Source organism: Haemorhous mexicanus, chromosome 1, assembly GCF_027477595.1.
Source record: "Haemorhous mexicanus isolate bHaeMex1 chromosome 1, bHaeMex1.pri, whole genome shotgun sequence".
In the NCBI taxonomy this organism is placed as follows: domain Eukaryota; kingdom Metazoa; phylum Chordata; class Aves; order Passeriformes; family Fringillidae; genus Haemorhous; species Haemorhous mexicanus.
In genome coordinates, this window is record NC_082341.1 from 8,360,034 (window position 1) to 8,381,761 (window position 21,728).

Below are 21,728 nucleotides of genomic sequence, written 5' to 3' on the forward strand. Positions count from 1 at the left end.
AATTATTAAGGTTTGGTTAAAAAGGACCTGCATATTTGGTAAGTGAGGCCACCTGATTTAGTTGTGTGCAGTTGCTGGTCTAGTATGGTTTCTACTCAGTGGAAGGTGGTTTTTATTTTCTGAGGAGGGATGTTATGAAACTAATTGAAGCAGTGTGTTGGAGGGGGCTGTTTTCTGTTACAGGCTGGGTTTAAAATGTTACCATTTCACTTCTGCATCTAAATGAGATTTCCTTATCTCTTGATGAGGGGTCTTTTATCTGCAGTGTGTCCCTTGAGCACTGGTGTGGAGGACTCACAATGATGGTCTTGAGGACAGTGTGCCTATTTAAAATCTGGGGGTTTTTTTGTGAGAAAGTCTCTCAATCAAATTTCTTCTGTCTTAATGAAAAGACAAGTTAACTGTTAGGGCTCTAAAGAAACTAAGATGAGGGGACATGGAGATCATGTTGTCAGTGTCTGAAGTCTGTCCTTGGGTTTATGCTGAGGAGGAAAGAATGATGTGATGTAGCAGTACATTGGAGGTGTTTTTCTGGAAGAATGCTTTTAAATTATTTGGAGAAGTTTATAGGGAAAACAAAACAGTGTGTAACAGGGACTGAGCAAGGCCTTGGAGTCTAGGCTTTATTCTGTAGAAATGGGGAGGAAGTTAAATGACAGAGTCTTAACTACTTTTTATGAATGTTTTTCTACAGTTCATAAAACTTAATTGTACTCAGAGTTGTGAGTTGCACAATGACTGTATGGTCTTTCCAAATATTAACATACTGGGCATTATTGACTACATAGACATCCTGCATGTCAGGTTGTTGTCAATTCTAATTCCTCAGACATGGTAACTTAAGTACAGAAGAATAAAGTACAGGAAACTGAAAGGAATTAACTCTGTTGAGCTAAAAATATTTATATATAAGTATGTCTGCAGGAATCCCAGTGGCCTGGAAGAGGTACGACAGGTTTGTGATTCATGCATAATTGAATAAAGCAGTCATGCACAACTTTTTATTATGTGATGAAACAAAACAATGCCAGTCACAACTGTATACAGCTCCTCATAACAAATAGTTATCAGTGCCCACAGCAGCATTCACAATGAAATTGGTTTTATCACATGCTCTATTTCAGAAGACCATTAATGATTTGTTTCCGATAAGTGTCATGGTAAGCAAGAGCAATTAGCTTAATTAAATGCATGTGTAACTCCTCTTTAATTGTGTACAGAAGCAGATTTACTTTGTCCTCCTTCACTCTCAGATACTGAGGTTTCAGCAAGGTGAAGCAGGTTCTTTACATGTAGCCTTTGTCACTGTTTTCATGTTCTTCTTAAGTTTCCTTCCAGCTGTGGGAGAGTGAAAGCAAGCATTGCAATTAGCTGTTAACACTGATCAATATAATTGATTAATTTTTAATCAGTTAGTGACAAACTGAATCGGTGACTTTCTTTCTTTGACCACACAAGGAAAAAAAATATAAGTTGAACAGCAGGACAGACAATCATCTAGTCAGTTTTTGACAGGATTTAAAATAAGAGTTAAAAGGTGCTTGGGCTCCAATTACTACCACAGTTGAAGATCATACTTAGTTTCCACTGCTTTAGTCCTGCCACATGCTTAATTTGTTTTCACAACTTTTGCCTGAGCATTAAATACAAAAGCCAAATCTAATTTTCCCTAGCCATTCTCCTTAGCATGTAATAGTGCTTCTTCTTACTCCTTGCCTTTGACCAAAGGGTTGCTGGTATCTCTTATCTGTATGCACTGGCTCTATCCTGCAGCTAAGCATCCCTGGCCTTGCTCTTTAATTCCTTGTACTCTTCTCCTTTCCTGGGCTCTTTTGTGCAGAGATGTTTTGAATATACTTGTACAAGTGAGATGGCTCATGATCAGACAGAATGCAGGTTCCCTTTTGGAGCTTCCTGGGTTCAAGTAAAGGCCTGGCAAGTCTCTCCTGTTGCACAGCACCACCGGGGAGCTCTCAGCTGAAGGAGCTGCTCCAGCCCAGAGGTGTTCCAACTCACTCTCTCTAGACTAAGCTGGCCTAAACCAGAACCAGGTAACAAGGACTGTTACTAATTCAGTAGGGCCATCTGTAGAACCAGGATTCAGTGGTTTGGTGTTGCTGCTGATGTTTTTTTGTGCAACATTTAAGCAGTGTGGTGTGTTGGTGAGAACTGTGGAGTACAGACACTGTCAGAAGAGAATGGCTTCTTTTCCTGAGGGCAGTGTCTTTACTAGGCTGAGCTTTTGTCTGTTTGTGTTGCTGGGCACAGCAGTGCTCCTGAAGATCTCTGACTTGCAGGTAGAAATAACCCTTGGGTCTTTAGAAGATAAAATGGTCTTTCATGTTTCCCCAGTATTCTTTTGTGAGGTTTTACTTTTGGAATTTTAAGAACTACCATATAAATTCCAAGAATATTTTAACTTGTTCAGCTTTTCTGATACATAAGATGCCTTAATTTACAATATCTCTTCTTCAGGAAAATGAAAGTAGAAAATGATTCAGCATTTTCAGTATGTCAGACTAAGTCTCTGTATCAAGGTGACACGTTAGGTACTGTCACTAATGATTTTGTCTGTTAATGCTTTTTTATTTTTTAAATAAATCCCACCCTTCACCTCCCCCCCAGTACTTTGCCCATCCCTTTCTAATATGCATATAATTTATACAGGAATGGCAGTAAAGTGAATAGTTTTCCATTTTAATTACTCCTGTAAATGTTATGTTCCTGGAAAAATAGGCAGTGTTTAGCACATGGACTTAGAATATTTTTGTTGCTGGTTTGGTTTTGGATTGGGTTTTTTTTGGGGCGGGGGGGAGAGTGAGTTTTGGGGATTTTTGAGGGTTTTTTTTTTTTAGTTGTTGTTGCTTTGGTTTTGTTCTTGATTTTATTTTTTCCAAGGAGGCCCAGATATTTTTCAATTAATCCTGTGTGCTTTGTTTTTGTGGCATTTCCTCAGAGCTGTCCTTTTCAGATACAAGAGCTCAGTGTATTCACTGAGTATTCATACTTGTAAATTTTACTGATAAAGCATCTGAGACTTGCTGGGCTTGCTGAGGAGCCTGAAGGCAATCCTAAAGTTACTTGTAAGTATAAAGTCAGTGAGAGTGTAGGAAAGAAACACTCTAATAAATTACTTGAAAATGTGATCATAAAATTATAGAAAATAAGGGTGAAAAGACTGTTGAAGTAATTTGTCTTGAAAGGAGGGGATGAGCTCTGTAGTATTCCTGACAGATTTGTCCAACATTTTTCTGAGATCTTATTATTGCAGATTTCCTAGGTCATCTCTTCCAATATCAAATGTGTATATTTAGAAGAATTTTCTTAGTGACCAAATTACATTTTCTTGCTATAATTTTGAATTTCTGACTATTTGTATTCTACTTGAAGAGAGATGGGGAAGAATTTCTCCTTTTTCAGGATATCTTAACTGTTTCTGAGCTCTAATATCTTTCATTCTCTCTTGATGAGTCATGTTTTTTAACACCTTGGCTGTTTGTGGTGCTCTTTGGGCTCTCTGTTATCAGTCTGTCTGTTAAGAATTCTAGTACCAAACGTAAATGAATTCCTTACGTCAGTATATTCAGAGTTGTTTTAGTCCTGGAAGAGCAGGTTTGTACCAGCTATAACCTTAGATATCTAAAGATCATATGAAATATGTACTGAACACGTTTTATATTTAGTTGGAGGTTCTGTGGTAAATTACAATATCATAAAATCTCTGTGTTATTGTCATCTTATGTTGTTGTTGGATGATTTCTCTCTTAGCCAGAAAATGTCCTGCCATGCTCAGAGAGCTGTGTGTCTGTCCCAAAGACCTGAAAATGCTGGTTCTTATGCTGCACCAAGAACACACCAATCTTTGTCTCTGTGGAAAGCTGCACAATGAGGGTTTTTTCATAAATACATATATAGATAAAAATACGTTAAAATCTTGGTTTTCCCTGTTGCATTACAAGCAGTATCTTGTAAGTGATCCTAATTCCTGAAAACCTGAAATGCTTCGTATGAAGAGCTTGAAAAAAGAGCTGGCAAGTTCTTCTGTTTGAAAAGCCTGTCACAAAAAAATGTCCTTGGATTGCAAAAACAAGATGGAAATGGAAGATAGACAACTTCAGTCATGTTTCAAGCAACTGGGAAGTGTGAGATGAATATGGAGTTCTAAATATGGAAAAAAAATTCTGATTGAGATGATTGTTGTTTGATAATGTAACCTTATCAACCAACTTTGCTTAATGTTTGTACTTGTTTCTACTTGCATGTATGTGTTCAAGTTTAATTAAAAATATTTGACTTGAAAGCTCTTTAGCGCCTTTCATCTAAATATGTCAGGAATTACAAACACAAGAATTGTGGCATTTGTGTGGGAAGTTCATGAAGCCCTTTCCCCAACCCTTGACAAAGGAACTCTTGCCCTGTATGGTCCTTTTTAAGAAACGGAGAATGACTTTGGTGTTCATTTGTATCCCAGAGTTTGAAGGAGGCATGGATAGAGCCCACCTAGGAGTGGGCTGGGGGAGCTGCAGGAGCCATATCTGAGTGCCCAGGTACCATGGCAAAATGAGCAAGGCCTCTGAAGCAGCATTAATGTCAGTGCTGTTGAAGAAGGACGCTGCCTGCCATCACCTGCAAGATTTCACTCTGGAAATGTTTCACAAGTGGACATTAATTTCTTGGTTGAAAGGAATTGTTGATATGTGTCCAGAGGAGGCCACAAAGTTGGTAAGGGGACTGGAGCACCTCCCTTCTGAAGACAGGCTGAGAAAGTTGGGGCTGTTCTGCCTGGAGAAGAGAAGGCTCCAAGGAGACCTTACAGAACCTTCCTAAAGGGGCTGCAAGAGAGCTGGAGAGGGACTTGTTACAAGGGCATGGAGTGACAGGACAAGGGCAATGACTTCACACTGAAGAAGGGTTGATTTATATTGGATATTAGGAAGAATTTTTTTCCTGTGAGTATGGTGAGGAACTGGAACAGGGTGCCCAGAGAAGTTGTGGATGCCCGGTCCTAGAAGTGCTGAAGGCCAGATTGAACAGGGCTTTGAGCAATTTGGTCTAGGAAGGTGTCCCTGCCCATGGCAGGAAGATTTGAAATTGAGTAATAAGATGTGTGCTCCCAGACCTCCAGTGAAGATGGTCCCTGTAGAGACAGAGTCTCTTATTTCATGCATTGGGGTCAGGAGGTGGGCTGTGCTCTACTCTTTAGGACATATTCCATTACTGGGAAAAGGAAATAAAGGGACATGTGTGGGCACACTTAGAATGTGAGAATTGAGGTGACAGCCAAACCAGACACAGATAATACATTTTATGGACTTCCCATAAATTGTGTGAAAGGGGGAAGAGATACTTACCTAAATTGAATCTGACTTTGCTATTCATAACATGGATCTAAAGTGCAGTAAAGTATTTTCTGCTGTAGACTGCAGAACAGGTTTCTCCTTTTCCTCAGGAGACTTTTAAATTGTATGTTGAAGAAGAGTGCAGCTTGCTCCTGAACACCCAGAAAGCAGAGCTTTGTTGCTTGTCACTCTTGTTAAGTCTCAAAGGAGAGTTTCTCTGCCATGGTAAATGTTACAGTGCAGAATTCATGTCTGTGTTACAGAGTGTCTTGGTGTTACAGAGTGTCTTGGAGCCCAGTTTCCTGATAAAGATAGCTGTGACACCACTGAAGTGCTTTACAAAGAGAAAGTCAGATTTCATATAAAAATGCAGTCTCAACTTGGGAGGCAAGCTTGCAGAGTTGTAGAGTTTAATATTTTGAGAAGTCGCATCCCTCTGTCGAGAAGTTGGACCACTTGGAATAGGCCTTTAGGGCAGAGGTTTGGCTCTTTGAGTCAGGAGTGTTTAGGGTGGGAGGGAGTGGGGGTTGTCTTTATTAAGACTTACCAGGAGCTTCAGGGAGGACACAAGAGGAATTTGACTTGCCAGTAGTTTCAAGGAACATGAACTAGAAAGGCCAGACACAGCACAAGAAGGGAAGTTCTAATTGTACAGGTTTCTGATATCCAGTACTGGCTTTCTTTGCCAGAGCTGCTGTCCAGCTGGGAAGTGCTCCTCTTGGAGCTTTGGGCCATCACAAGTTTTGTATCATTGATGTTTTCCAACAGAAGCTTTTTCTCTTGGTCTTTCTCTGCATGTCCTGTGTTTGCTAAAATTCCCAGTTCAAAAACCTCTCAGACTGGCAGCTGAAAAGTGAACCAGGAAACCTTGCTTAAAACATTGTTTAGCTTTGTCATATATCTTGCAGATGACACATAAAACTGAAGGTATTTCTGAGAGTATTAGACATGTCCATTCAGAACCTTGATTTTGCTCTAGGTTTGACATACAGTTTTTTCTTTTTTTTTTTTCATAATGAGCAGGTGGGTACTTTAACTAAAAACCATGTAGTTGTGATTTAACACTGATTTGATGTGACAAAAGCTGTGCTTTTGCACTCCCAGTGAAACTTCATGCAGCATGGGTGTATGGCTGGGTCTCTCTTTGGCCAGTCCTTCTCCATGCCTTAGTTCTTCTTTCAGGTGGATGAGAGGCTACTTCAGTTAAGAATTGTGTTAGTACATGGGATTAAGTGGAATTAGCTGCATTTTCTGCAAGACGTTTCTTCTTCCTGTTCTGGCTTTTCATACACCATTAGGCACAGAAGATGCTCATCACATCATGGCTCACTGAAGCAGTGTAGCAGTGTCTTTTTATCACAGGAAGGGAGCTATTTCTGCATTATAGTTGTTTATTGCTTAGTCTGGGTGCTCTCGATTGGGTCAAGTTCAGCCTATACAAAAATTTTCAGTTGGGAAAAATAACTGAATCACTGACCAGCATCAGAAGTGTCTTTTTTCTCTGGTGTGAACTGGGAATGATTTGGCTCTTTCATCACTTCGGTAGTCTGATGTAGCTTATTGCTGTGTGTACTTCGAGTCAAAACTAGCCCATTAATATGTCTTAAACCAGTTGTTAATGATGAGTTGTCTATTGATAGAGTGGCATTTTCTAGCCTAGTGGGAGAGCAGTTTTCATAACTACTGCTATTCTTAAGGAAAAAAAAAGAACCTTTTAAAGGTCCTAGAATGCCTGGGAAAAAAAGAAAAGGTCTCCAGGTGTTTCTCATTGGCATTTGACAGATTGAAAACAGATCGTCAAGTGTTCAGAAACAGTGCTTGGTCATGTCACTCGGTTGTGGGATATTTGGCAAGTGATTAGGCTTCCTATTCCCAGGTCCCCAGTCTGTCAGCCAGCTGTATCAAAGTGGTAAAGCATTTGGAGCAACAGTCAAAGAGAAATAGCTCATTATTAGGAGTTTGCTTCTAATATGTGTTCCTGATAATTATAGTGAAAAAATACTTGTATATATTGGATGAAAGTCGCTGTTGTTCTGTGTGGTTTTTGCCTTACTTTTCTTTCTCTTTGTTATGTGGAGATCACAGCTGTCTTTGTAGATGTCTGTTTCATTACAGTCAGTTGAAGTATCAGTAAAATTCAAGTTTACCTATGCAAACCTATGTAGCTCTTCTCCTGAAAGTAAAGATGAATTTAATAACCAAAAGGATGTTTTCCTTCCCCAACGACTGTGATACTTTAAAGGTGCTAATTTCTAGAAATACTGACTTAAACTGGTAACAGATGAGGGGTTTCTCCTTTCTTACAAGAAATCAATCACAGTACAGTTTTGGACTGAGATTTCCCTACAAGATTTAAGTCTTCATCGTGCTATAGAGAATTTGAGTTGTAAAGCATCTCAGAAAAGCTGACAACATTTTGCTTCTCTGTGTTATTTTTACACAAATCAACCAGAGTTTATTTATTCCCTTATCCAGCATGCACATCCCTTTGCTATTGGACGATTTTGAATTAGCTTTACAAAGATTACATGGATAGAGCCAGCATTGTGGTGGTTAATAGAAACCTGTGCAGTGAGGTCTGTGGGCTGCAAGATCACTAACAGTGCCAATGACAGTGAAGTATGGCCTTATCGAAAGGAGAATTCATAAGAGGCTGCCCTGGGACACTGCACCACTGTCCTTCTGTGTATCCTGACAATGTTATCTGTCCTCTCAGTACGGAGTATCAAATGTCTGTCACGAGTACAGAAATTAATTTAATGTCACCTGAAGACATGCAATTAATCTTTTAGAGGTTTTCATAATACCTTTACAGAAAGAGTTGCCAGTTTGGCGGATTTGGATTTTGGGGTTTAGCAGAAGATAAGGAAAATTAATTTTTCATCAGGGTTAATACAAGCTAGCAGGGCCACAAAGGCTGAGAAAAATGGTTTGGGAATTTGTCAAGTGTTGTCACTCTAGAATAATGCTGCTTAACGTCTGATAGGTGTAATCAAGAGTTGAGATTTCTATAGAGGGGGATTAATCAATTTGCTCACTACAGAATGCAAGTTGGTGATACCATTCCTTCTTGGGGTTTAAGAATGAAAATAAGATTTGATCTGTCAAATTGCAAGCAGCTCTGACAGTATCAATAGGCATTTTTATCAGTACATTTTAAAGCATTTGTTATAAATAAATTTGTCCTGCTAATGTTGGTGGCAAATAAACTTCATCATAAAACTGTCATAATGATTATGACAGAGGCTCCAGCTTGCTAAATTCAAGCAGTCCTTCATCGAATTCTGCTTTTAGAATTTGTGATCTCATATTTGACAGAATTCTTTCTAAGTTGCTCAAAACACAACACTGACTATATATAGATCTGTCTAGTGAGAGGCTGATGAAAAACAGCCTTGATAGGTATCAGTGGATTGGTTCTAAAAGTCATGGCCATTGAATGGCATCAGTTCTTTTTGTTAGTCTAGTTTTAGGTCAAACTGCAGATTCTTCCAGAGCAGAGGTTTGAAAAGCATTCACCATGTAAACAAATCCTTTTATCTCAATCTTTTGAGCTTTGTTTATATACACACAGTATTTGATATTAACTTGTTTTGGTGCTGCTCACAATCTTCAGTACTTGAAATTTGAATGATACTTTCTATACCTTCCCCTGAACAGAACTCCTGCAACTTAAAAAAAAGGTGTTTTCATTACTCCAGCTTTAATTGAATAATAGAAAAGTTTCTTTCTCATTGAAGAGAACAATTTCCTGACCAGATCATAGGAAGGCAGGCCCTTTGTAAAACTTCAAAATTTGGAGCTCGAAACTCTGGATGATTTATAATCTAGAAATTAGGAGTAAACAATAAGAGGAAAGCATTCTTCCGTCATTTATTTGCAGACAAAGAATGAAAATTCATTTTCTGCTCAGGACTTTAGAGGAAATTTGAAGTATAAAATCAGAGCTTGTATCAATCAGTCCGTGGTCTGTGTGGTCGACTGAGGTGTTCTACCTGGGGTCAGCATTTTGTACATCAAATTGTGTGAGACAGGCCATGATGATGAATAGATGCATCTCTGAAAAATTTAGTGCAGCCCTGTACAATGTGAAATACTCTAGGAAAGAAAGTGTATATTGACATGAGAAGGCTTAAAACTTTAATACCTCCCTCTGTTGCTGCATATTTAAATCTGGGGAAGGCAGTGATGTAAGCTGATGAAAAATAACAATACAGGAATTGTCTTCAGGAAAACCAAAAATTGATTTAGGATAATCTAGACTTGAGACATTTTTAGTAGAAGAGATGTTAGCAATTTGGTTTCTGTGATTTAGATGTCATTTGTGGTAGCTGCTGCAGTACAGCTTTAGTGGGCTTACCTGCTTGCCTGTAATTTGCTGTGTGGAGGGAACATCAGGAGTCAGCATATGTACAGTCATCTTTACAGCTCTATGTCCTTTCCTCCAAAATGTTAGTGTACTCCTATGAGCAGGTGACCTGTCCATAATGTTCTGAGGTTTTGTAGCTTTAAGTCCAGAAGTTAAAAAGCTTTTTTCAGGTGTTTTGCTTGACTTGGTTCTTAATTGTTGTACCTGGAAAGGCCACTTCTTGTTGTCTTGCATAGAAGTGTAAAGAATGGTGGTGGTGAGAGTAATTCACCACGACATGGTACTACACAGGTTGTTCATTTTGGCTGGGACAGTGTTTGTCTTTGCACAGTTCTGTCTTTAACCAGTGCAAAAGGAATTACTGCTAAATGCTTCTTCTGGGTCGTTTTGCTTGTTGGCACATGTCACTTAGCAGTCACATTTGGGTTTTATTTCTTAAGAAAACCACCAGGTTTTTATCTTCAATTGAAGCCTGACTGCCTGGAACAGGAATTAATGTTTTGCTGACTTGCTCAGTTTTGTTAGACCTGGGGTACCATGTCTGACTCACAGACCTCTCTGGAGAAGCAGTGCTGCAGTTTTGTCTCTGCTTCCCCTCTTCAAGTCATCTCAAAACCAGTAAATGTTCAGAGCAGTAATATTAAAAAAGGGATTGGTTGGTCCAGTTGTCTTTCCTTTCATTCTTTTTGCAGGAACAAGCAAAACTCGTTCCATCCCTTTTCTTTATTGTTTTCTGTAGGTTTTCTTATTTCTGAAATGGATCAAATAATTAAAAAGTCCAGAGCTTTCCACCTTTTCAGGCTCATAGAAGCATCTTGGTAGCAGCAAAGACCAATGGTGGCATTTGAGACCCCAGCAGGGAGCAAACCCTATCAGATTTTTCATCAGTGCAAACCAATGTGGTGTGCTAATGCCTCTGTTCGGTTTATACAGTTTTATTTGGTGATAATTGAGCTTGGTAGTTAAATATTGGGTGGTTGTTGGCCATCCTAGACTTTTATGTGAAATGATTGTTTGCTTTTGAAGTTTCAGTAATGAGCATGTTGGATGTGTTTTGTACCTGAGGGCTTTGCTCTCAGATGTTCTTCTGATGTGCTGGGATCCTTTTTTGGTTTGGAAAGAAATGGTTGCAAATATTTATGGTTCTCACAGCAGGCATTTAGCAGAGATTAGATTTTAACTCCCAGTTATTGCATTTAAATTCCTCCTAGAATTTTTTTTGTTCCTTTTAGTTTCATCATCTTCTAGCTACTGTGGGGTTGAATAAAAGAAATTATCTGATCAAGCCATAGAGTTTATGGTGATGCTGATATCAGAACTAATATTAAAACAAGGATTTAATGCTGGTAAGGTTTTGTGCATGTGTTTGGGTTTTTCAGGAGTGCTCTTGCTTTTGTGTTTTTGAGTACAAGTTGAAGAAAAACTGAAGGGAAACTTTGTAATTTCTCACTAATTGCTGCTCTCAAAGGTTTATATACCAAACTTTCCATGAAGACTTGGTGCCATTCAGTTCAGCAGAGAAAAAAACTGTTTGTGATTAGAGGTGGAAAAGACAGATGCACATTTCTGTTGCTTTCTTCTTTGGACACTGTGGACAAATGCCATGATGAGCTTTAGGATTTTCCCTGTGGTGAATTGTGCTTTTGAGTTGTAGTGCAAGGAGGTTTGAAGCTCGTTTGTCTGGGATTTGAGTTCTTGAGAAATTGTAGCCTGCATATACTATATCATGCAGAGGCCTTGATTTTGAGGTGTAAATTCTGAACTACTGAACTATCAAACATGAGACAGGCCCACATACCACAGATTATTTCTTACCAAATCTTAACTGAGGCTTAGTAAACAGTCCTCACTAGATAATTTTTTTTGCTTTTCCTTAATGGAGAGATACTAATTTGTATTCTCAATGAAAATTATCTTGCTATTGTGTTGTTGTGTTTTGTCTCCTTATCCTCAAGAAATGTGCCAGTTAGCATGAAACCCTCTGGTTCATGATGTGTTACAGGTGCAAAAGGAGTTTTGGCTTGTGAATATTTAAGGGAAGGGGAAAAGAAAATCCTTGGTAAATAAAGGTGCTTTCATAATATTTTACTTTTTTCCCCTTAGACATGCATTCTATTTGAGAGCTTTCATGGGGTTACCAGAGGTTAGTTAGGGAGTTAGTCAGAGCCTTCCTCCTGCAGATAAAATGTTCATTAGTATTTGAGGTCTAAAGTTGAAGTCCTGTCAAGGTATAGATACTGCTGTTGAAACCATGCAGTAATACAATGCAGGTCATGGATGCAAAAGTACCTGATATTTTGTCAGACTCTGCTGGTTCTTGCTCCTTGGAATTTTCAGTGATTGTTCTAATCTGGACAGGCAGACATAGGTTTTACTGTGCCTGATTGCACCAAGAGATGTTATGGCAAGAGTTATCTTGGATGAGAGAGACACTGAGATGGTGTTTCACTGTGTTTATGATTACAAATACAAGAGCTTTGTAAGGCAAACAAAAAAACACCTTGAGAAACTGTTCCAAGTACAGACAGTGTCCAAGGAAAGGGACTGCTTAAAAAGCTGGTGGTATAGAAGTTGGAGAAGGAGTGTGCACTTCAAAATAGGTTTTTAACTAAAGAGGGTTGGAGGCTTAATGATGAGCAGAGCATTTTCCTGACTCTTCTAGTTCAGGAACTTCTTCACAGTTCTTTGCTCCTCATTCTGCAATGTGTATGTCTCTAGTTATATTTAAAAAAAAAAGAAAAAAAAAAAGTAATAAAAATACAACACACACCGTAGTTCGCATGTAACCTGGAAGGAAGAATGATTTGGGAAGAGAAGTGAAAACATCTTGTTGCTTTGTATATGAAAAGACATGATTGACCATTATAGTTATAATAAAACCTGAACAAAGTAAACTGTTCTTCAGCTAGCATGGTTTTATTGTAGGCTGAAGTGCAATTTCCTTTGCACACGCCTGCCACAGCCACCAGTTTGCTTTAGCAGGCAAAGCCCTGGACACTCTCTGAATGAGCTGAATGTGGCAGGAGTCTGCTCAGGGCAAGGGTGTGCAGTGCCTGGACACTGAGCCGCTGTTGTGTTGTTGATTTCAGCAGGGGGGAGAGGATGCTGGCTTTTTTCACCCAGAGGGCCAACCCCAGCGGCCTCAGCAACCCCCGGAGCCGAAACAGCCGCCAGTGCGGAAGGTCACATTGACAAAGGGAATGCAGCAGCACCAACAGCAGCAGCAGGCACAGATCCATTCACCAGCTCCTCAAGGAGTCAAAAACATCCAGGGAATCCATCAACCTAAAAAGGTGATTTTTAGATGCATATTGGTGCTAGAAGTTTCACTGTCTAGCTGTGTTGCTCTATTAATAACCAGCATTCTGTTTGTCAATTGCTAGCGCAGGGCTGCATGACCCAGGAGATGCATAATTGCATATAAAGCTTTTAATCTAGAGAGACTTGTTTGTACCCAGCACAGACTGGCAGTGCCTGCAGGTTGCTTCATCTGCTGATGTTCTGGCCAACTCAGCACTCCCTGGGGAAGTGCATGTGTCCCAAGACAGCTACTGGAGGAGATGGTAACCAACGTGCTTTTTAGCTTTAAAACCAAGTGGGTTTTTAAAGTTGTGCTTAAGATTTTATTTTGGCAGTTTCCTGCTTATGTAGGAGCACACAATAACTGTTTCAGGATGCTCTTTGCGGATCCCCAAAGTTGGTACCACTAAAATGGTAGGTGATCTTGTAACTTGATTTTTGCCCTGACCACGCACTGGTAGGAGGCAGGGAAGGGTCAGGGTGGCAGCAGTGTGTGCCTTCTCTGCATTCGCAAGCTGACACACTCCTTGAAGGTAGCTGGCATTTTGGCTTTTAAGTTAGTTCTTGGTTTTGAACTGTTGGCCATAATCTTTCTGCTTCATATAAGGATAAAGTTTTGTTGCAGATGTTGAAGGGCATGGAAAGTTACCACCCATCATAGGCTTTCAAAGTAGGAATCAAGAAACTTGTTGAATGTTGACTCAGTGTTAAGTGTTAACTCTGTTAAATGTTTGTTACTCTGTGTCATTGTTATTTTTCCACTCTCTCACTGTTCAACTTTTAATTTGCAAGAATTAAATCCATGCATTTTCTGCTTCAGAGTACAGGGGAGAGAAACTTTGAAAATAGTTATTTAAAAGTTATTTAGCCTTATGCAATAAAACCAAGAGTTGGTAGCAGTAGAGATTGAAGGTGCTTGAAGCACTTTGCTGATCTTGTGAGTTCCTTAGATTGAACTATGGGTTAAGAATAGAAGAAGGAGAGGGATCACCTGTTGGGTTTTTTTGTCCATACTCAAAATGTGGAAGCTGAACACATGCTGCTGATGTGATCAGTGTTGAAAACTAGGTTATATATTTTTGTCTGAGATCCTCCACTGTGTGATTGATCAATCTGTGCTAGAGCTGAGGCTTCTAGGATGAATGCAGTATATATAACTCAATATATAACTTGTTATCCTGCTAAAAGAGGTTTGTATAAGCAGTGGAGGAATATGTTAGTAAGTGGCCTTTCAAATTTGCAAACAGCAACAAGCTGTTTTAAATCAAGACTTTAATCAAGTCTTCAAGTAAATAGCCAACTTTTATATCCTCTGTCAAGTGCAGCACACAAGAGTCAGTGGGTAAGTAAATCAAAATACTGTTACTTTTGTTGTTGGCAGGTCATTATGCACGGCAGAGGCAGAGGAGTAGCAGGCCAGATGGGCCGAGGACGCTTGATGCCAAATAAACAGAACCTGCGAGTGGTGGAGTGCAAACCTCAGCCCTGTGTTGTGTCAGTTGAAGGGCTTTCTTCATCAACTACTGATGTCCAACTGAAAAACCTGCTGATGTCAGTGGGACCCATTCAGGTAGGTCAACCTTGGTTTATCATTTTTGTGCCAAAAGGCTTTCATTCTGGAAAGCTCAATTAATTCCCTGACACTAAATACAATGCGTGTTTATTGGTAATTTATGTTTGAAGGCACCCCCACCCACCAAGCTACACCTGGTAGCAAAGGCAAGCACGTGATGATACTGCAGCGCAGGAGGCACAGTAGGATTTTGCTAAGCATCACATTCCTGCTGCAAAATCCTTCATTTTGGAGTTTGTGTGCTATCTGTGTTGTTTTTGTAGGCAATACAAGCCTGTCCATTCCGTGAGGTTGTTAGAGCCAGATGGTCATATCAAAGCAGATGTATTTTGGGTGCTGTCCTTGGTTATTGTTGACTTGCACCTACTCTCCTTTTTTGACATTTTCCTTTTCCTGTCACTGCAGTCTGGGGGTACAAGCACCTAATGACCCAGAGGACATTTCATACTGTGTAGCATCCTTTCCTTTTTCAGTCTTCTTTGGAGGAATTTACTGATCCTTAATTTTTTAGAAGGTTCTCTTTGGTAGGGGCCTGTGGGCAAGGTTATGACATGCACACACTTGTATCTGCTGTGCAGCTTCTGTTCACAAACTGCCTCCTGGAACTGATGTGTCAGTTAAATGACTGGAGGAAAGCAGGAGGTTTTCAAAGCAGTGAAAGGCTTAGGAGGCCCTCTCTCACTTATTTTTACTGCATTTAAAAATATCAGTCAATGAATAATGAAAAATACAGGTGAGAAATTTCTTTCCTTTTGACAGGAACAACGTTTTCAGACAAATGTAATGCATGAATTGGAGGTGTTCTGTGAGAATTCTTTATTACTGGGATCATCTCTCTGTTGCAAAACAGACTGCTCTCCTAAAAATGAGCACTCTGCCTCACTTGTTCCTAATTTAGTAAATGGAATAATGTTGAATTATTTACGTCATCAATTCAGAGAGGTTTAATTTGTTTGGGAAAGCAAAACTACCCTCACAAAATACTTTGTGCCTTTGTGTTCTGTAGTACTCTAGGAAATTATTCAGTGTTTACTTGCTAAATCTTGCATGAGAATATTAGAAGGAGATTAATAGAAACCCTGCAATGAAATCTCACAACTGAGAGAAGTTATTGAGAATGTGCTAAAAAATTTATTCAGTACTTGCTGTTTCATAGCAAACTCCAAACCCTGGTCTCTCAATTCAATGTCACAGACCAATTGAGGAGGATGTACTTACAGGAGAAAAAACAATGACTAATTTTCTAGTGGGATTTGATGCATATCTGTTCCCTCCAGAACTTGTATTCTTGCAACAGCATCAACTGTACCTTTGGAAATTATGCTTTCTGAATCATCATCCATTTTCTTTACAAGAAATCTAGAAGCAGTGCTTGAACAAGATGCTTGAATTTGGCTAATGATGCAGAATGCTCTTGTGCTAATTCTGCACTTGAATTTCAAGTCTGACTTGCAGAAGGCTAGAAATTTCCTGGCTTGTGTGAGACTAAATGATGTTTCACAAATACAGATGGTGAGATATGCAGGAAAAAAAATGATGCTTTTGTAGGAAGAATATGAAACTGGTTCCACCATTTGTAATATTTAGCTTTTTGATTTTTTTTTTTAATGGTATACAAGTGGCACCACAGAAGTGTTCATGCACCAAATGAGGAGATGCTGTAACAATTTTAAGTGACTTGGAGGACAAGAATGGAAAACAGAATGTTTGAAAATCTGCATTGTTGCTGCCCACAGCAATTAGTTTTATACAGCTGGTGCTAGATTTTTAAAGAGGTCAATATCCTGAATTACAAAAGTAGATTTTCTCCTGGTTGTAAATTAATATTTTAACTCTTGCTTGTGCTCAGTGCTGCACAAAATCCCCTGCAGCTGGGAGGGTCAGGAGGCTCTGATAGCAAAGGGAGACTCAATTATTTCCTCATTCTTCCTTTAATATATGTTTCATATAAGGGACATTGCAGGGAGCTGCTGAAGAGAGCCCAGCAGTGGCTGGAAGGGCTCATCCCATGGCCTGGACTCTTCCCAGGCTTTGGGGGTTCCTGTGGGAGGCATGGACCACAGCAAACAGATCTTGGGTAGTGCAGAGCTCTGGTCCCCTAAGATGAAGTGTTGCAGCTTGATGAACTAAAATAGGAGGGATTTGGGGAGATGGCAGTGTTGAGAAGACAGCAAGGTGTGAAATTCTAGCTGCTTTTTTTGAAATTAGGCCAAGATGCCCAGGTTTTTAGCTGGTTTCTGAAGGAGCTGAAGAAATAGTAAGGGAGGGGAAAGGAGAGTCAGTTCTATCTGACTCAGTCTTTGAGGTGTAGAATATCCTGTCTTCAGCTGTTGACTATATTCACCAAAATTTTGCTTAAGGAACTGAACTCTTTTGAGATCAAGATTTTTCATTTTATTTGTCTCCAGGGGAAATAAGGGTGTTGAACTCATGCTTATTTTTTGCAATTGTAAAGGAAATTTAAATCTGAATCAAAACTTAGGGAGTTCTCTTCATGCCTGGATAGTGTCTTGAAATGACACATATCCACCTGGTTAAAGGTAAGGATTCACAAACTGTGGGACATGGTTAAACAAGCACCTCTGATGTTAAACAAGCACTTTGCTTTAAAGCAGCATGCAGACACAGCTCAGAAATCTGAGTATCTCGTGTATCAATTTCTGCTGCAGTCAAGATTTGAAGGTGGGAGTGGCTGAGACAGAGCTCCCAGAGGGGAGGAAGAAATCCAAGGAGCTCCTTGCTCTTTTCCAAGAAGAACAGATCACGAGCACTTGTCCCATCTGGTAGAGGACCTCTGCTTCATCTTCACCTGCCATGCTGGGACATCTGTAAAGCAACTGAGCCCACACCAGCTCTTGGTTCCAAATATCCTGAATTTGTTACAGTGTGATCATCCTGTGTGTTTTTCCTCAGAAAGTGAATCTTTGCTGGCATAACAGATTTAAGTTGTGGAAAAAGTCTATAATCTATCAATGGAGTTAACAGGGAGGAAGAGATTACTTTGCTTTTCTGGGTCCAAAAGGCTTGGGGTTTTATTTTTAGCTTTTTCTTGTCAGTATCATTCTCAAGGTACAAGCACCTTGCACAAAGCTTGGGAAGGGAAGTTAAAAACTTCCCTCAGTTTATGATGTTCAGTGCTCCCAGCTTTGCCATCAGCTTTCATTGAGGCGTCAGTGAGTCACAGTTTGGGAATAACTGGGCATGCATAAGACAGGATGGGGGGATATTTAGAGCTGAAGTTGGAAATCTGGCATTTTTCCCTTCCCATACCCTAGAAATGGGAGAAAATTATCTTTTCTCATGTATAACCTCTGAAATACCTTCTGTTGCCTAATCACTGGAAACTCTCTAATTCTCATCCCCACTTCACTAAAGGTTCTCTATTATTAACATAGGAAAAAAAAATACCATTAAGATTCTGAAGACATTGATTATAAGAAAATCTTTGGGGCTTCAGGAACATCCCCTTTGTTACAGCTGCCTTTTACAACTCAAACATGGTGAAATTAGCAGAAGTGCTTCCTTCCAGCATACACTCTGATGTCATACTCTTTCTGGAGAGGATGAGCTTTCAGAAGCAAATAATGTACCTGCAGTAAAATTTCGTTGCTGATTCTAAAATAATTACGTTTTACAAATAAAATTATGTATTCCAAAATGAATGGAAGGAAATTACAGGAGATTTCTGTGCACATCACCAAACTAAAGCCTCCTGAGGATGGTGGTGGAGCAGTGACATTGAATGCACATCCATCCAGAACCTCTTGATAAAGTAGGTTACTAATAAGTAGCAGAGGTCATGAGAAACAGCACTTACATTTTTATTTTTTTGTGCTCTTGAATTCAGGTTTAATGTTTATATTGTCTAAAGAGAGTTGTGTTCAGCTAGTTATTGCCACCCTCAGATGAATTGAGGTTTTTTTGGATGGTGGCAGGTAGAATAGACTGTTTTCTAGATCTTCAGATAATTTGAGTACTGGGGGAATTGTTCTATGGAGGTATTCCATCATCATCATAATCTTTAATCATGTTTTCTTACATGCAAACATAAAGCATCAGTGCAAAATCTCAGTATTTGAAGATTTAAGATTATAATTTCTGTTGCTTACAAAAAGAGGAAATGGGAAAGCACCTCTGTTGTGTATCAGAGGTGAGGAGAATGTTGGGATTATAGGTGTACTTTGAGTAGTTCTACAAATGAGGGTTTTGCTCTGCTAACACTGTCATTTCTGCTCTGGAAAAGCAATTGCAGTGCTGATGTGCCTGGTTTTGCTTTCTTGGAGTGACAGTGCTACCTAGTGCTGGGCTGCTGTAAAGGCAGCCCCAGCCAGCCCTGCCCTGCCTGCATTCCCAGGGTTTATCTGAGTACACAGAGGCATCAGGGGAAATGCCATGGGTGCACACACCCAGAACGAGGGTGCTCCTGCAGGGCAGCAGGGGGTTCTGCTCTGACAGAAGGTGCTCAGCCTGACCAGGGGACCACTGCAGTCTTTCTGCTTGTGAAAACATTTTCAGCTGTTGCAGAAGCTATGGGGGAAGATGTGGCCAGTCCTGCTCCATCCTTGGGGCTGGGGGAAAAGAAGGGCAGGTCTATCATGAACCTGTCCAGTTCAGCCTTGATGGAGAGCTGTGTGGGAGTGACAGATGCCCAGCTCAGGGACAGAACAGCCTTTCCCCTCATGACACCTTGCATATGGAAAAAGAAAGCTGAGTACTTTTAAGGGCAAATAGTAGGAAGTCAAAGGTGTCAGAAAAGCAGAAAGGAGGAACAGAAGGTAGAAGAGATCAATTGCAACAGCTGAGGGTGAAATAAATACATTCTGTCCCAGCCTCTGTGCCTGCTGGTAGTGGCTGGAAAGTGTCACTGCCAGGAAAGATGCTTCAGGTATCAGGAGACTGTGAGGACAATAAAAACATGTCTGCATTTATTGATGGGAGGGAAGCAAAAATAGAATCTGGTTGTTCTGTTCAGAAAGTGCCTGCTGTGCTGCTATTTGACTTGGTGCAGAACAGCTTGGATCACACACTAGAGATGATGTTGGTTGGGGAAGTTTGCTTTCTTTTTGCACAGACGTGGTTTTTAGCAGCTTTGTATGAACTGGCACCCCTAATCCCAAACCCAGTGGTGAACTGAATGTGTGGTATGGTGGGCAGTGCATTTACTTCGTGAGAGAAATTAAGTGAAGGAGGAAACTTTCATTTCCTATGTGTCTCCTATGGTTGAAACAAGTGCTTGCTCCAGTCTCATTCCCACCTGCTTGGTTTCCATCTCCCAGTGCTCTGTTATCTCACTTTTCACTTCTTACTCTCTGTGTAACCTCTGGGAGTTCTGGTGTCCAAGGTGTTTGCATCCTGCAGTCTATTGCTTTGTACTTGAGGATGTCCTGCTGTTTGTCTCAAGGCCCTTGGTTTTGCAGTGAAGCTTTACTAAACCTTAATGTGCTGCTCTGGTCATACTGTGGCTATTTCAGTATTGTACAGGTAAGTGCAAATTTAATTACAGAGCTTGGATAGAGGAGAACTTGAGGGCAGTGTAGATCTTCAGGCCTAAGGAAATACCTTCAGAGAAGGAGTGCTCCTTTTATGATATTCATGCTTTAGTCACTGGTAGTAGTTCAGTTGCAGAAAAAGCCAGAGTTGCTGATTGTTTTTTAAGTTTTTGAGTCAAATAGTGTGTTTTAAAACAGCTTGTAAGCAAGCTCTCAATCAAAAGTATGATTATGAAATACTGAGCTTCTTGAATTTTCCATTCAGCCTAAGATCTGCATCTTTCCATTCCAGTTCCTCAGCAGAAAAAGAAGACAATCAAGATCAATATGAGCTCTGTGCTTCCTAAATCCCTTCCATGTAAAATACTCTTCCTCACTCTAAACTAGCTTCTTATTTTTAATGCTAGAAATATGTCAGAATGTAATCTCTGTCCTCCAGAGTCAAACATGCTCAGAATACCTGTGACCTCAGGCTGCTATCAGGAGCTGCTGCACAGTAGATCTGTACAGCCAAATCTGTGAAGTAACCAGTCATTTGAAATCCCTTGGAAGTTATTGTGTGAATTGTCAATCCTTTCCACCTGAGTGGGTCCCAGAAGAGGTTTTCATCCTCTGGTGAACATCTGACTAGGTCAACTTAGAGAAGATGTGAATGAAGTTGTTTTCTCAGAGCTGTGACGTTTGGGAGGATTGTGGTATTTCAGTCTAGGGGCTCATGATAGGAGGTTCTGGTGTTGCAGTAGAGAAGTCTCCTGTGGAGGAAGAGTGGGGGCCCTCCCAGTAAATCAAGCAATGCTCACTAGAACCAGCTGGTCTCCAGAGGCAGAGCTGCATCCTCCCCTGCCTCCCACCACTGGCCTTTCAAAATCTGTAGGTCACAGAATAATACCAAACTCAGATCAAATTCCTACTGAGGTATCATCCTTTGGGAAACAGAACCATGTGTTTTGTCATTACAATGGAGATCATAAGACCAAGGATTGCTGTAGGAATGTTTGTTCTTTGAAAAGGAGAGAGCAGCTGGCATTAGTCGTGTGTGGTGCTGCCTCAGGTCTAAGAACAGCACACTAAGTTGCTTTTTGAGAAATGGGTGTTGGATTTGCATGGCTGTGTTTTTGTACTGGGGGTGGATTCTGTGAGAAGCTGCCTGAAGGTTCCCCTGTGTCTGATTGAGGCAATACCACCCAACTCCAGGATGGACCCACCACTGGCTGAGCCTGAGCCCATCAGCAGTGGTATTTGTGCCTCTGTGTTTTCAAATAATAATGTGTTTTTAGAAGGGGCGAGGGGCTATTGAATGTTATCACTGAAAAAAAAACCAGAACAGCTGCCAAATTATTCAAAAAGGACGAAGTGTAAGTGTGTTAAACTAGCAAGGTAACATGATTAAGATTTGTAAAATGAATTAATTTTTGGATGTATTTTCCTAGCTTGTTTGTTTGGAATCAACAAAAGCAGAAGCTGATGGAGTAAGTCTTTGAGATAATGCCTTGAATATTTTGGGGTAATAAAATACCACAGGGTACACAAGGAATGTTTTCTTCTGACTGTAGCTGTTCACATCTTCCAAATGTAGGAACAGCTCTAAACTGCAAATCACCCCAAATTCAAAAAGACAGAAATAATCCAGTAGGATAAGCATGCAATAATTTTACTTC

The 21,728-nt window shown here is 40.1% G+C and overlaps 1 protein-coding gene across 5 annotated transcripts in view; it reads left to right on the forward strand.

Moving 5' to 3' along the window:
- RBM33 (RNA binding motif protein 33) overlaps positions 1–21,728 on the forward strand; it is a 98,889-nt gene that overhangs the window by 69,729 nt on the left and 7,432 nt on the right. For 2 of the 5 annotated variants that reach the window (XM_059839600.1, XM_059839619.1), the window contains exons 16-17: positions 12,798–13,001; positions 14,390–14,578. In XM_059839600.1, coding sequence (XP_059695583.1) covers positions 12,798–13,001; positions 14,390–14,578 — 393 coding nt within the window. Of the gene's footprint in view, positions 1–3,768; positions 4,301–12,797; positions 13,002–14,389; positions 14,579–21,728 lie in introns of those variants that run through there. The other 3 variants (XM_059839610.1, XM_059839629.1, XM_059839637.1) reach the window with 3 other exon arrangements.